This window comes from Saccoglossus kowalevskii, chromosome 22 (genome assembly GCF_978046115.1).
Source record: "Saccoglossus kowalevskii chromosome 22, keSacKowa6.1, whole genome shotgun sequence".
Classification (NCBI taxonomy): domain Eukaryota; kingdom Metazoa; phylum Hemichordata; class Enteropneusta; family Harrimaniidae; genus Saccoglossus; species Saccoglossus kowalevskii.
This window is the reverse complement of record NC_140662.1, coordinates 13,306,485-13,320,989: the sequence shown is the minus strand read 5'-3', so window position 1 is coordinate 13,320,989 and position 14,505 is coordinate 13,306,485. Positions and strand designations below refer to the sequence as shown.

At 33.4% G+C, this 14,505-nt stretch overlaps 1 protein-coding gene and 1 long non-coding RNA gene across 2 annotated transcripts; both read right to left on the bottom strand.

The window, feature by feature from the left end:
- Window positions 1–2,452: 2,452 nt before the first annotated feature.
- LOC102801104 (uncharacterized) lies at window positions 2,453–4,541 on the bottom strand. Its single transcript, XM_085495758.1, has 3 exons — window positions 4,255–4,541; window positions 3,006–3,146; window positions 2,453–2,629 (listed from the first exon to the last, which is right to left on the bottom strand). The coding sequence occupies exons 1-3, from the start codon at window positions 4,539–4,541 to the stop codon at window positions 2,560–2,562; spliced, it is 498 nt and encodes a 165-aa protein (XP_085351884.1). The 3' UTR covers window positions 2,453–2,559.
- Window positions 4,542–7,754: 3,213 nt separating this feature from the next.
- On the bottom strand, window positions 7,755–8,485 carry LOC146729024 (uncharacterized). The gene is made up of 2 exons (XR_014928237.1): window positions 8,308–8,485; window positions 7,755–7,931 (listed from the first exon to the last, which is right to left on the bottom strand). It is a non-coding gene; the product is annotated as an uncharacterized LOC146729024 (long non-coding RNA).
- Window positions 8,486–14,505: the final 6,020 nt, after the last annotated feature.

Here is a 14,505-nt window from a genome sequence, read left to right as displayed (position 1 = left end):
CAACAAAATTTTGTTAAAACTTGGCCAAAGGCAGTTGAAAACAAATGGATATGAATATGCACAACACGAAATGAGTATTGTAGCCCGTGTATAGCTTGACAAGCGCAATCGAAGTGAGAGCATAACAGGAATGTTGGTACTACACGCGGGGAGGAAGTCCAGAGAAAGAACAGCCAACACTCCTTTACGAGGAAAACGTGAAATCTCGAAGGATTTTTTTGTGTTTTAACATGTTATATGCGCTAGATTATAAGTTAGCAGAATTTGATTTGCCAGTACTTAATCCATTTTAACACCTTGGCTACTCTATTGAAATTTTCTATTTATCCTATTGATTTAGCACTAAGGCTGACTGATAAAAATCAATCATAAGCACAAATTGTCATATAAAGTTGTTTCATCGATCATGGCAACTTTCATACAATTCTGTTAAAGCTGCACTTTCCTATTCAACCAATAGCAATCCGTGCTACATACCGACGATCTGGTATGCTATCCCATGGTGCTGTGTAATAATAAATCCACTCGACACAACCCTTCGACAGGTAAGCACTAAAACATTCATTCCGTAAAGTTATTCCTAGATGATAACTGTTAAATAAATGTGCATTTGTCGGTCTATAGTATACTTTGCATTATTTGTAAATTACTATTGTAAACTTAGTGTAATATCACATAACAAAATCTCATCACTGTGATGGATAACAGAACATGGGCAAACAGCATTGTAAATAATCATCAGAGCTTATTCAGTTTTTGGATAGTCGCAGTTTTATGGTAATTTACATTTCACATTGCGTCATTTACGTTCGATTTGATTGCAGCAGTTAGATTCAACATATATCTTGCAGTATAGTGATTATTCGTAATTTATCGGTATTTGTCATTATAAAACATCCTTTTGTCATGTTGTGATACACACACTCCACTGAACTGGTTCCAGTTTTTTAATATAATCATGCATTCACATAGGCCTATTAATGCAGATAAATCTGTATAAATCATGCATATATTGTTCACCTGGGGCAAACGACTTACAAAATACAAATTGTCAAAAATTATTTTTGAAAAAACTAGGCGCATCTAAATATCAAAATAATAACAATTGCTGACAAACAACCCGTCACATTATAACGTATCTCAAAATAGCACAATACAGTATAGAATAATGACGACATTCGACCTCACAACAGATGCTTCTGGTCAGATTTTTTTCCAAAAATCAGGCAACTATTTATTTTTTGCTGAAATAGTATGCAAATTGCACTGGTACATCAATGCACCAACCAAGTGCACTTTGCTGTGGTAGAATAAGTGAAAAAAGTGAACCCGAACATATGTTTGGCGCCAATGTTGACCGAATATTGTGTGTTCGTTTCCGGGTCATAAATCCCAGAATAAACAATGTTCATGGAATCAGAATAAAAGCAGTGCAATCATAAGATATGTTTAAGAATTAATTGATAAACATACATGATCTTATAATCATCATAAGAGATTGCTTAGCCTTTCGCTCAAAAATGTTTTAAAGTAATACTCATGCTTTTCAACAAGTGAAAAGAAAAAGCTTCTCGCCCCATACTCGAATACTCCTAACACGATACAAGGGCAAATTAAGTTCTACAACTCATCCGAAGGTCCAACAAAAAGTTGTCTATATTCAGTTTATTTCATCTACCAAACATGTATGTCATGTCAATTATGTCTTCATTCCCGTATATGTATCATTGTAAACATGAAATCAGGGACATAAAGTCACTCTACGTTTGATGCTGATATCTACATACTGTTCATTGAATTGAAGTGAATATAGTGATAACAATGACAAATGTCCAAATAGCCGGACAAAGTAACATAAGAACAGATCTTTGCTGAATTTGCAAAAGTTAGCCTTTTGTGGATGTCCTATAGTTTAATCTGGACTCATCATGACAATTTAAATACTTTTAGAAAAAAAGAATGATGCCGATTCGATGTCAGAATCAGAAGTTGATCAGAATAAATTGTTGTTCTCGGAACTCTTCTGTCTTTAACTTTAGTTTATTTGTCACAATGTTTCAAACCACCAGGGTATGCACTGACAATGTTATCCAAAATGTCTTGATGGAAAGTAATATACTAGCATTGTAACCTTCGTGGAATTTAAACCACAATTGTGCATTTACTCTAAACACATGTCAAACAACTGCCCTATATATAGCACCCTCTACCGAAACTCTCCTCTTTTACATATATTTTCTCTGAGGTCAGAGTGTCTATACTGTTTTCATCATGGTTTATGTGGTGTAATGTATAACCACAGCTACACAACCAAACATAGCTAAACATATTTAAACAGTTTTACTGACAACCTCTTTCTTTAGAGAAACGCTTCTATAGAGGGTGTGGCATATTAGCATATATCAAAACATTCCCAAAACGCAATCCCACTATAAAAAGTCATAACATGATATGCAAGTTATAAGGCCATATTTTTATTGACATAATCTACCATCTAAACAAGATAGTATGTATAAGCCAACAGCAACATGGTGTTTCCATTTCTTGATTGAGATAGTATCATCCGCTTTCTCGACCTTGTAATTCTTTTACCCTTTCTTCCAAATCCACGACTTCTTGTATGTTGTCACTGAAAGTAAAGGTATTAATTGATAGTGACGAATTATATTTATATTATAGTATGTGCAATCAAATTCTACCAACAATCTCAGATTAAAATTATCTGTTCAACCTGTAAATTTAAGTACACTAGGAATTGTTTAATACATGTAGGTGTGCTGTTTTAGGTAACTTTTTTACACCCTTGTATTCTTACATTTGTAAAATTAATTTGACGAATTCGTGTTAACATGACACTTAGATTCAATGAATTTACTAAATAATGTGATTTTGTCATGCGACATTTAATTAATATGTAAAACCATGGCATGATAGTGTTTTTTGCAGTTTAGATTTATTCGACCATTTTTTTGGTATTTACTGCATGGACAATTACAGGAACTTACGTGAGGTGTTTTTTGTTCAATAATCGTTGTCGACGAGTGGTACCACCATTATCAATAAACGAAGTCACAATAAGTAACATGATCAGAATCAACACTAGTTTCTTCATATTGGACAATGGCACGATGTATGAATAAGAGTCCCTGCATACCAGAATAAAATAATACTTATACGGAAAAGAAGACATAATTAACATAACATACATGTTGGCCCAATTTGATAGAACAAAAATGCTAAATATAGATAACTTCTTGTTGGAAATTCTGATCAACTGCAGAACTTAGTTTTCTTTCTATTGTGTCAGGAGTATTCGAGTATGGAGCGAGCAATCTTTCCTTTCACTTCTTCAAATTACTTGAGTATCACTTTAAAAAATTCTTGCTAAATGAGCTATGTAGTTTCTTATCGTGATCATTAGGAAAATATGTATGGTATTTATATTATTTCCCAACATATTTTATCTCATGATAAAACTGATTTTATTCTGAGGTTCATGAATATTGCTTTCCATGGGATTTATCACTAATTAGGCTGTGACCGGACGAATAAATTCAGTCCACATGCGCAGGTCTATTTTTTACTTATTCCACTGCTGCATAGTACACTCGGTATGCGGATTGGTGTAACCTGTAAAATCTGTATAATATTTCAGCAAAAAACAAAACAACTCGCCAGAAGCATTTTTTATTTGTGGTTCACAATCGAGTTATAGTAGTATGGAATTTTTACTAGCCTTTACTCTACTGTTTTATTTTGAGACATGTTTAACTAATTAATTTGACGGGTTGTTATTATGTTTATATTCACATACGCCTATTTTTTCAAGAGTAATGATAATATCTGATTTTGGTGAACAATATATAGAGGTATATAATGACAATTTACGATAAATGTCAAAATAATGTTCAAATTAAAATTGTATTCCCAACAAGCCCTATATCATAGTGCCCACGTTAAATCTATTACTTAAAACTATGGAAGATGGAAAAACAACCCAAAATTCAAATGTCCGGAAACTGTGACTGTTCAGAAACTGAGTGAGCCTTGACGACTATTATGAGCACTATTTGGACCATATTGTTATTATTCATCACAGGGATGTGATTCTGTTATGTAATATTACACTACGTCTACAATAGAAAATTGTGAATAATACCGAATAATCTAAGAGGTTAACAGGCAGGTGCACAGTTAATTAACAAAAGTTGTCATCTAGGAACACATCTACATGAAATATATTTGAATGCTTACCTGTCGAAGGATTCTGTTGAGTGATTTATTATTAGGCAACACCATGGGATAGCATAGCAAATCCGCTCTATGTAACACAGATTGCTATTGGTAGGAAACAAAACTGCAGCTTTTATTCTATTATAATAATTTATGAAAGTTGCTACAATGATGGATAAAACAGTTTTGCCGTGCTCGTAAGGAAATAATTGATAAGTGTTTGTGAAATGAAGTACACAGAAAACAAAACTGGTCTTCCCGAAACATGATTTGCATATTACTGTTAAACTCCAGCAATCAATCAACATTAATTATGAAATTTGTATGCAAATTAAACTGTTAAAGTAAGAAAATATGTTTGTAAAGAATTTAAACCTGGTTTATTACGTGTCACAATAGAATTTTGAAATGTTCAATCAGGAACAAAGACGTTGTGTGCTATATATAAAGTTGAAAAAATGAAATTTCATATCTAAATGCATTTTTCCTGTATCGCCAGCCTAGGGATTATCACTATTCTGTACAGTACTGTACTGTACTATTTAAAGATACATTTAACAAAATCCTTTGCGGCTTGTTTACCAGAAATTTTTATTATTTTGCTTATTACATGCATCTAGTTTTTAAACAGTAAGTCCCACATCGTTTGCCTCAGATGAAAAATATATTCATGATTTACGGTGTTCATTTATTACTACACAGCACCATGGGTGACATGGCATGAGCTATGTAGACTATATTCCTCCTTCTGGCAGTGTGAATGCGTTCAAGACGTAAAAATAGAAACGAAAGCCTGGCAAGCAAGCACCATATCGGAAAAGAAATGTGGGCACTAATAAAAAGCATCTACAAAATGTTTGCAAATTTTAAAATGAAATTTTTCACTATTATAAGAGAAGTGGACACATTAAAGTTGCATGTGAAAAGCTTAAGCGATTTAAGGCTGCCGATCACATGACTGAATCAGAAGGAGCGAGCAGTGATACCCAACCATAATATATGACAATGTTTTTGGGCACTGCCTATCCGATCAACTACTTGGGAAGTCTAGCAATTCAAATTCTGGTGGATATACAACAAAGCATCATCTGTTGAACAATATCCTATTCCTCCTTTCGAGTATTTGATGTCACAACTGGCAGGTGGTGAAAGATTTACAAAACATGATTTGTCCGATGCTGGCAATTAATTATTTTTAGATGAAGAGTCTAAAACACTTCTTACAATAACTCAACACAGGGGTCTATTTCCAATTTTTCACTGAAATATAGAGGCGTGTGAGAAAGATAGTATTTCAGTGAGTAGATCAAGAAGCGAGATAAAAATACCAGAAAGATTTAAGAATGTTGTATTAATAGATACAAACAAAAAGTATTTACACAAATGTTGCTTGTTATACGTACAGTCTTGTTAAAATTGACTGTTAGACGTTTAATTCTGAATGGTGTTATAAAAAAATAATTTTGAGAAACAAAATGTAAGTTTTAGCTAAGGGTAGAAAAATGTAATATAATGGTCTTATTGGCATATTTCATGACGCTCAGTGTATGTAAAAGATGCAGTTGCTATTGACACATTAAACACGTAACACACACGTACCATTTCTATTTCAGTTCATTTTCTCTGAAAAATCATCTTTTTTTCAAATGGAAATCAAAGTTTCTCAGTTGTCTTAAATATTTCTTCTAGCTTCCTTTGTTTGTACCCAACCACACTTACTCCGCTATCTTTAAATATGCAGCTGACTACCGGGATGCATATATACCGGTGTCTTTTGACATTTTATATTGTTGTCCTTAGCATAGACATATTGAATTATAACATGTCTGACGGTAATTTAGTATCGGGAATTGATGTCCAGCAGTTGTCGCACATTGCAATACCATGAGCGTAAACCTCAAGGTTACAAGTTACAATATTATACATACTAAGAGGAAATAATGATTGCCTAATTTTTGATCGAATTGGAGTGAATATAGTGATAACAATTACAAATGTCCAAATAGCCAGACAAAGTAAACATAAGAGCAAATCATTGCTGAATTTGCAAAAGTTTGCCTTTTGTGGGTATCCTATAGTTTAATCTGGGGCAAACGATTTACAAAATACAAATTGTCAAAAATTACTTTTGAAAAACTAGCCGCATCTAAATATCAAAATAATAACAATTGCTGACAAACAACCCGCCACATTATAACGTATCTCAAAATAGCACAGTACAATATAGAATAATGACGACATTCGATCTCACAACAGATCTGCTCAGATTTTTTTCCCAAAATCATGCGACTATTTGTTTTTTTGATGAAATATTATGCAAATTGCATTGGTACATCAATGCGCCAACCAAGAACACTTTGCAGTGGTAGAATACGGGAAAAAAGTAAACCCGCACATTTGTTTGGCGCAAATGTTGACAGAATATTGTGTGTTTCTTTCCCAGGTTAACTAGTCATAAATCCTAGAAAAAACAATGTTCATGGCCTCAGAATAAAATCAGTGCACTCATTGAATAAGATATGTTGAAAAATGTATAGATAAACATTCATATATCCTAATGATCATCATAAGAGATTGCTTAGCCTTTCGCTCAAAAATGATTTAAAGTAATACTCATGCTTTTCAATAAGTGAAAAGGAAAAGCTCCTCGCCCCATACTCGAATACTCCTAACACGATACAAAGGCAAATTAAATTCTACAACTCATCCAAAGGTCCAACAAAATGTTTTATATATTCAGTTAATTTCATCTACCAAAAAAGGTCAACTTGTATGTCATGTTAATTATGTTTTCATTCCCGTATATGTATCATTGTAAACATGAAATCAGGGACATAAAGTCACTCTAAGTTTGATGGTGATATCTACATAATGTTCCAGTGAATTGGAGTGAATATAGTGATAACAATGACAAATGTCCAAATAACAAGACAAATAAACAAAAGAACAGATCTTTGCTGAATTTGCAAAAGTTAGCCTTTTGTGGATGTCCTATAGTTTAATCTGGACTCATCATGACAATTTAAATACTTTTAGAAAAAAAGAATGATGCCGATTCGATGTCAGAATCAGAAGTTGATCAGAATAAATTGTTGTTCTCGGAACTCTTCTGTCTTTAACTTTAGTTTATTTGTCACAATGTTTCAAACCACCAGGGTATGCACTGACAATGTTATCCAAAATGTCTTGATGGAAAGTAATATACTAGCATTGTAACCTTCGTGGAATTTAAACCACAATTGTGCATTCACTCTAAACACATGTCAAACAACTGCCCTATATATAGCACCCTCTACCGAAACTCTCCTCTTTTACATATATTTTCTCTGAGGTTTTCATCATGGTTTATGTGGTGTAATGTATAACCACAGCTACACAACCAAACATAGCTAAACATATTTAAACAGTTTTACTGACAACCTCCTTCTTTAGAGAAACGCTTCTATAGAGGGTGTGGAATATTAGCATATATCAAAACATTCCCAAAACGCAATCCCACTATAAAAAGTCATAACATGATATGCAAGTTATAAGGCCATATTTTTATTGACATAATCTACCATCTAAACAAGATAGTATGTATAAGCCAACAGCAGCATGGTGTTTCCATTTCTTGATTGAGATAGTATCATCCGCTTTCTCGACCTTGTAATTCTTTTACCCTTTCTTCCAAATCCACGACTTCTTGTATGTTGTCACTGAAAGTAAAGGTAGTAATTGATAGTGACGAATTATATTTATATTATAGTATGTACAATCAAATTCTACCAACAATCTCAGATTAAAATTATCTGTTCAACCTCTAAATTTAAGTACACTAGGAATTGTTTAATACAGGTAGGTGTGCTGTTTTAGGTAACTTTTTTACACCCTTGTATTCTTACATTTGTAAAATTAATTTGACGAATTCGTGTTAACATGACACTTAGATTCAATGAATTTACTAAATAATGTGCTTTTGTCATGCGACATTTAATTAATATGTAAAACCATGGCATGATAGTGTTTTTTGCAGTTTAGATTTATTCGACCATTTTTTTGGTATTTACTGCATGGACAATTACAGGAACTTACGTGAGGTGTTTTTTGTTCAATAATCGTTGTCGACGAGTGGTACCACCATTATCAATAAACGAAGTCACAATAAGTAACATGATCAGAATCAACACTAGTTTCTTCATATTGGACAATGGCACGATGTATGAATAAGAGTCCCTGCATACCAGAATAAAATAATACTTATACGGAAAAGAAGACATAATTAACATAACATACATGTTGGCCCAATTTGATAGAACAAAAATGCTAAATATAGATAACTTCTTGTTGGAAATTCTGATCAACTGCAGAACTTAGTTTTCTTTCTATTGTGTCAGGAGTATTCGAGTATGGAGCGAGCAATCTTTCCTTTCACTTCTTGAAATTACTTGAGTATCACTTTAAAAAATTCTTGCTAAATGAGCTATGTAGTTTCTTATCGTGATCATTAGGAAAATATGTATGGTATTTATATTATTTCCCAACATATTTTATCTCATGATAAAACTGATTTTATTCTGAGGTTCATGAATATTGCTTTCCATGGGATTTATCACTAATTAGGCTGTGACCGGACGAATAAATTCAGTCCACATGCGCAGGTCTATTTTTTTAGTTATTCCACTGCTGCATAGTACACTCGGTATGCGGATTGGTGTAACCTGTAAAATCTGTATAATATTTCAGCAAAAAACAATTTGACGGGTTGTTATTATGTTTATATTCACATACGCCTATTTTTTCAAGAGTAATGATAATATTATGTATTTTCCACCCAAATCTGATTCTGGTGAACAATATATAGAGGTATATAATGACAATTTACGATAAATGTCAAAATAATGTTCAAATTAAAATTGTATTCCCAACAAGCCCTATATCATAGTGCCCACGTTAAATCTATTACTTAAAACTATCGAAGATGGAAAAACAACCCAAAATTCAAATGTCCGGAAACTGTGACTGTTCAGAAACTGAGTGAGCCTTGACGACTATTATGAGCACTATTTGGACCATATTGTGATTATTCATCACAGGGATGTGATTCTGTTATGTAATATATGATTCACACTGCTGAAACACGGTTACTATATGAAGTATCCGTGGCTGAAAATAACATACTGAGTGTATTTCATTTTTTTTTGAGCAAACAATGTATCTATGTTATTAAGTAGTGTGAAACTTGTTATAATAGATAAAATATTGCCTACTTCAAATATAAATGTTGTTATTTTGTGGGAGAGCGGATGTGAGTGATGTATGGTAGATGTGTTTGTGAATGGTTGATGTCTGTTCGATATGATAAATGTTGGTCACGACCATCCTTTGGGCAGGCAAACAATTTTGATATTACCCTTACAGCATGTGTTATTATTTAATTATCCATTAATTCTTCAACATATCTTATTGAATGATTGCACTGATTATATTCTGAGGCCATGAACTTTTTTGTTGTTGATTTTATGACATATTATTCTGTACTGTGCTATTTTAAGATACGTTATCATGTGACGGGTTGTTTTTCGGCAATTTTTATTATTTTGATATTTAAATGCGGCTAGTTTTTCAGGAGTAATTTTTGACGTATTTTATTTTAATTCCCATATTGTTTGCCCAAAGTGAGCAATATATACGTGATTTATACAGGTTTATCAGCAGGCCTCTGTGAATACACGATTATATAAAAAGATGGAACCAGCTCAGAGGAGTGTGTGTATCAGTCAACGTGCAAACAAAAAAAGGCAAGTATACACAGTCAATCGCAGCTACGAATTATTGTTTTATTATAGGTATATAATGACAATTAACGATACATTACAAACAAGCACTATATTACAACTTCGGCAAACGAATCAATATGACACAATATGGTACAATCTGAAATGTGAATTATCATCCTTAAACTGAATAAGCTTTGATGATTATTTACAATGCCGTATGCCCAAATTGTTAAGTGACATTTCACATGCAATACTAAGTGTACAATAGCAAATTGCAGATAATGCAGAACACAATATAGGCGGACAAATGCACATTTAATGAAAAACAGTTATCATATAGGAATAAATCTACGGATCAATGTTTTAGTGCTTACCTGTCGAAGGGTTATGTCGAGTTGATTTATTATTAAAATGCACCATAGGATAGGATCCTGTCCATGTAACACAGATTGCTTTTGGTTGAATACGAAAGTGCAACATTTATCCTCATATATTCTGTTTTTATGAGTTACGATGGATGAAACAACTTTGCCATGCCACCTCACGGAATCACATGACTTCATATGAACAATTGTGCTTACAACTTATTTGTTATCAACTCAAGTGCTAACTAAATCAATAGGATAAACAGCCAATGTCAATAGAGTAGACAAGGTTTTAAAAATGGATTAATTACTGGCACATCAAATTCTGTATAGGTATGTCCTAATTTTCGACCGCGCGGTCTCTTCCAACCGAAAAAAACACATTTGTATTGCTTTCTTTTCTTGCTCATTGAAAACACCGACCGCTCGCCCGAACATTATTCTCTGGCACATGATTGGTCAAAATTTTGGTTTGAATGGTAAAATTTGAAGATACAACTATTATTACAATTTTTAACAAGACGTTAGTGAGTGGACCGTGTTTCAAAAGAAAACTAGGAAAATAGTGATGTGTTCTCCCTAAAAATAACAAATCCAATGCCACGTCGGTCTGGTAAATTTTGACATCAAAATTAGGCAACTATCAGTGTTGTCAAGGCATTCTCACAACCAAGCAAGTAAAAACGAGTTTGGAGAATGTCTTGTATTGACGCGAAATTTCTGCAGCGCCCACTATAGTTGTCATCGCGTTTTTAAGCTGATAGATGTGCTATTTTTAGTCTAGCAAATTTAGAATATTACAAATTCCCGTCAGATGTTCGATTGACAAATCCTCGTGGATAAATAAATAACAAAAAAAAAAACGTCTGACAAGCATTGGTAATTGAATAGCAGTTTGTATCACATGTTTAATTTCAATTAGATGTGTTTTAATGGATTATTCACATTGGCTTCAGTGTAGCACTTGGATCTAATTTATGTAAAGTGGGGGTTCAGACCAACTTTGATAAGTATGAGTTGTTTCAAATTGATACGCATATCAACGAACTTGTTTGTATTTATTACTGACACCATTAAGCGACGTCTTTCATTGAATTTTAGAGTTGAACTTTGTTAAATAACAATGTAAGTGTAATTAATTATGTGATTTGATCGACCGATTAATGGACACCCGCTCTTATTTTTAATGCTTGTGAAACCACATGCAATGTCAATGAATGTACGAGTCAATTTGTGATTCCGCTTTTGTGCGACCTTGCAATTTAGTTACCCTGGGAACAATGATTCAACTAATCGATTATGACCTAAATAAGGATCTTTTAAATATTAGGGAAATGGTAGAGTAGTGCGAATTTTGTGTATCTGTGTTGATTTGAAAACAATGTCCAGCAGTATAATACCATGAAAAACCGAGTCATTCACTGACAAGTCAGCTAGCGAAACATGTTGAGCGCCATGCTACACACAACCCTTAAAATATTTGTTTGAACAAACCAATAATGTTCTGTACAACTGCAAATGTGAAAAGGCAGTTGATTTCAGTGGGTTGTGCACTGATCGAAGGTCCAGTAGTGATTTGTTTTGTTCATGGTACAATGCTGGTCATTACCTTTAAGTTCTTGGCAATAAATATAAATGTATACAAGGTTATCAAGTTTGTTTTGTTCTCCTTTTTAATAATTCATTCCATATATTCATTCATCGTACCATTCTGGAATACTAATTCATGTAATAATGTAAATGTAGTGTACTAATATACGCAATCTAATACGAGGAGTTCTAGTGAGAATCACTGACCCATTTCAGTATACACAAAGTAATACGATGAACAATTTTGTAATTGTGCATATAGTGTTCGTAAGGTAATAATGGATGATCATCCAAGTTGTGCTGGCGTCACTCGCTTCCAATGTAGCTAGTTAAAATCTGCTTGGATGTTCTTCTCCCATTAATAACATATATTATAAAAAAAAAACTGCTTTATGGCATTGTATCTTAGTGTTTTGAAACGGCATATATCATGCGTCTTCTAAAGAGGTCAAACTTTGATCGCAATAAGTTAAATGTCAGCCTATTGCAAAGCTCATGCTTATCTAAATATGCATTCTGACTTTCTCCTTTCCTTGGGTTGACCTCAGTGATCGGTGAAGGGCTGTTAAATTTCATCTGTTTCACTTGGCCTCTGAGTGATATTAATTAATTATTAATGTTCAACTTGATATACATCTCATGATTCACAGTCGACTCTCGGCTAAGTCGATCAGGGTTGAAGGAAGTACATAGTCAGTCGACAGTCCTCGGGCCTGATGTAATTGTGCATCCTAAACATTCAAACGCCGAGGGCACTTGATATTACATTTGTACATGCGAAGCTTTCCCGTCTGCAGGTTTCCAGTTAATATGAATAATTCATAGTTCATGCAACATCACGAAATAAATTATATTAACATAATGTATGCAAATTCATTCTGACCTGAATGCGTTGGTTGTTTACATTGTGAGCACAATGAATACATCAACTTCAACCACAATGAAAAAGAAAACTACAACGTGCAATAACGTGCATTGTTTATGGCAGTCAAATAGAAAACATAAAAAAACGGAGGAGATAGAAATACAACATGCAAAAAAACCGTTATACTTCATGGATTGGGTCACTGTAAATCATAGTTTGGAAATTATGGCTGCAGTTGTAGAAGTACTCAGTGAAAACAACAAAGTTTTTTTAGGTTGAGTTGGAAAACTTGAACAAAATAACTACCAAGTCAATGGTTCAAATGCGGTGAACAGCACTAGAGGGATTATGATACACAAAACACCGACCCTGTAGTATGAGCTTTTCCACCCAAGCAAATTAATAAGAAACCGCATCAATATTATCACTTTCACTCATCAAAACAGTCAGAGTGCATCCACGAGGTCCGATTGTTGTTACTTATGTGAATGATCACTGGCAGAAAAGGAACAATACTGGTTCCTAGATTTGGTGGCTACATCTCATCTTATGGAAAAACACCATCTTGAAAGTCAACCATTTACTATTTCGTCTCATCTAACGGAAAAATGAAGAATTTTCTTCTTCACGGAGACAAGAGGTGATAACTTCATTAGAAAAAAAAGACAGTAGATTCGCGAAGAACTGGAGACCGATAACTTTGTTAAACGTAGACTACAAAATTGTTACACAATGTCTAGCAAAAAGAATAAAAAAAAGTACCAAAAATAATTCATGAGAAAAAAAACAGAAATATAGGAGATGCTCATAGACAATATCATGGATTATACTGATGAAACAAATTAGCCAAGGATAATGACTACAATTGACTATCAAAAAGCATTTGATTCCTTGGATAGGGGTTCCTATTTGATTCAATGAGAGCATTTAATTTTAGCAAAAGTTTTATTAAATGGGTCAAAACTTTATATACAAATGAATAAGGGTTTCAGCACTTGATACTTTGAGTTGCATAGAGGTGTACGACAGGGGGATTGCATTACACTGATGCATTTTGTAATAGCGTTGGAAATTATGAAAAAAATATACACCTTGGGGAAACAGAAATTAAATATGCAACATTTGCATATGACCTTGCCTGCTTTTTTAGGTGATGTTGAGTCAAGTGCAGATGTGTTTGCATTGGTACACAATTTCTCATGAGTCACTGGCCTTACTATTAACATTGAAAAATGTGAAGGTTCAGTTCAAAAGATCGAAACCACTTGATAAGGGTCTATTTCCAATTTTCACTAGAGTGAATATCGTGATAACAATGACAAATGTCCAAATAACAAGACAAATAAACATAAGAACAGATCTTTGCTGAATTTGCGAAAGTTTGCCTTTTGAAGATGTCCTATAGTTTAATTTTGACTCATCATGAAAATTTAAATACTTTAAAAAAAAAGAATGATGCCAATTCGATGTCAGAATCAGAAGTTGATCAGAATAAATAGTTGTTGTCGTAACTCTTCTGACTTAACTTTAGTTTATTTGTCACAATGTTTCAAACCACCAGGGTATGCACTGACAATGTTATCCAAAATGTCTTGATGGAAAGTAATATACTAGCATTGTAACCTTCGTGAAATTTAAACCACAATTGTGCATTCACTCTAAACACATGTCAAACAACTTCTCTATATATTGC

Coding starts and splice junctions, on each gene's coding strand:
- LOC102801104 (XM_085495758.1), bottom strand. CDS start 4,541: ATGTTGATTGATTGCTGGAGTTTAACAGTAATATGCAAATCATGTTTC. Junction 3,147..4,254: donor TCAACAGAATCCTTCGACAG/GTAAGCATTCAA, acceptor TCTGGTATGCAG/GGACTCTTATTCATACATCG. Junction 2,630..3,005: donor TTGAACAAAAAACACCTCAC/GTAAGTTCCTGT, acceptor CTTTACTTTCAG/TGACAACATACAAGAAGTCG.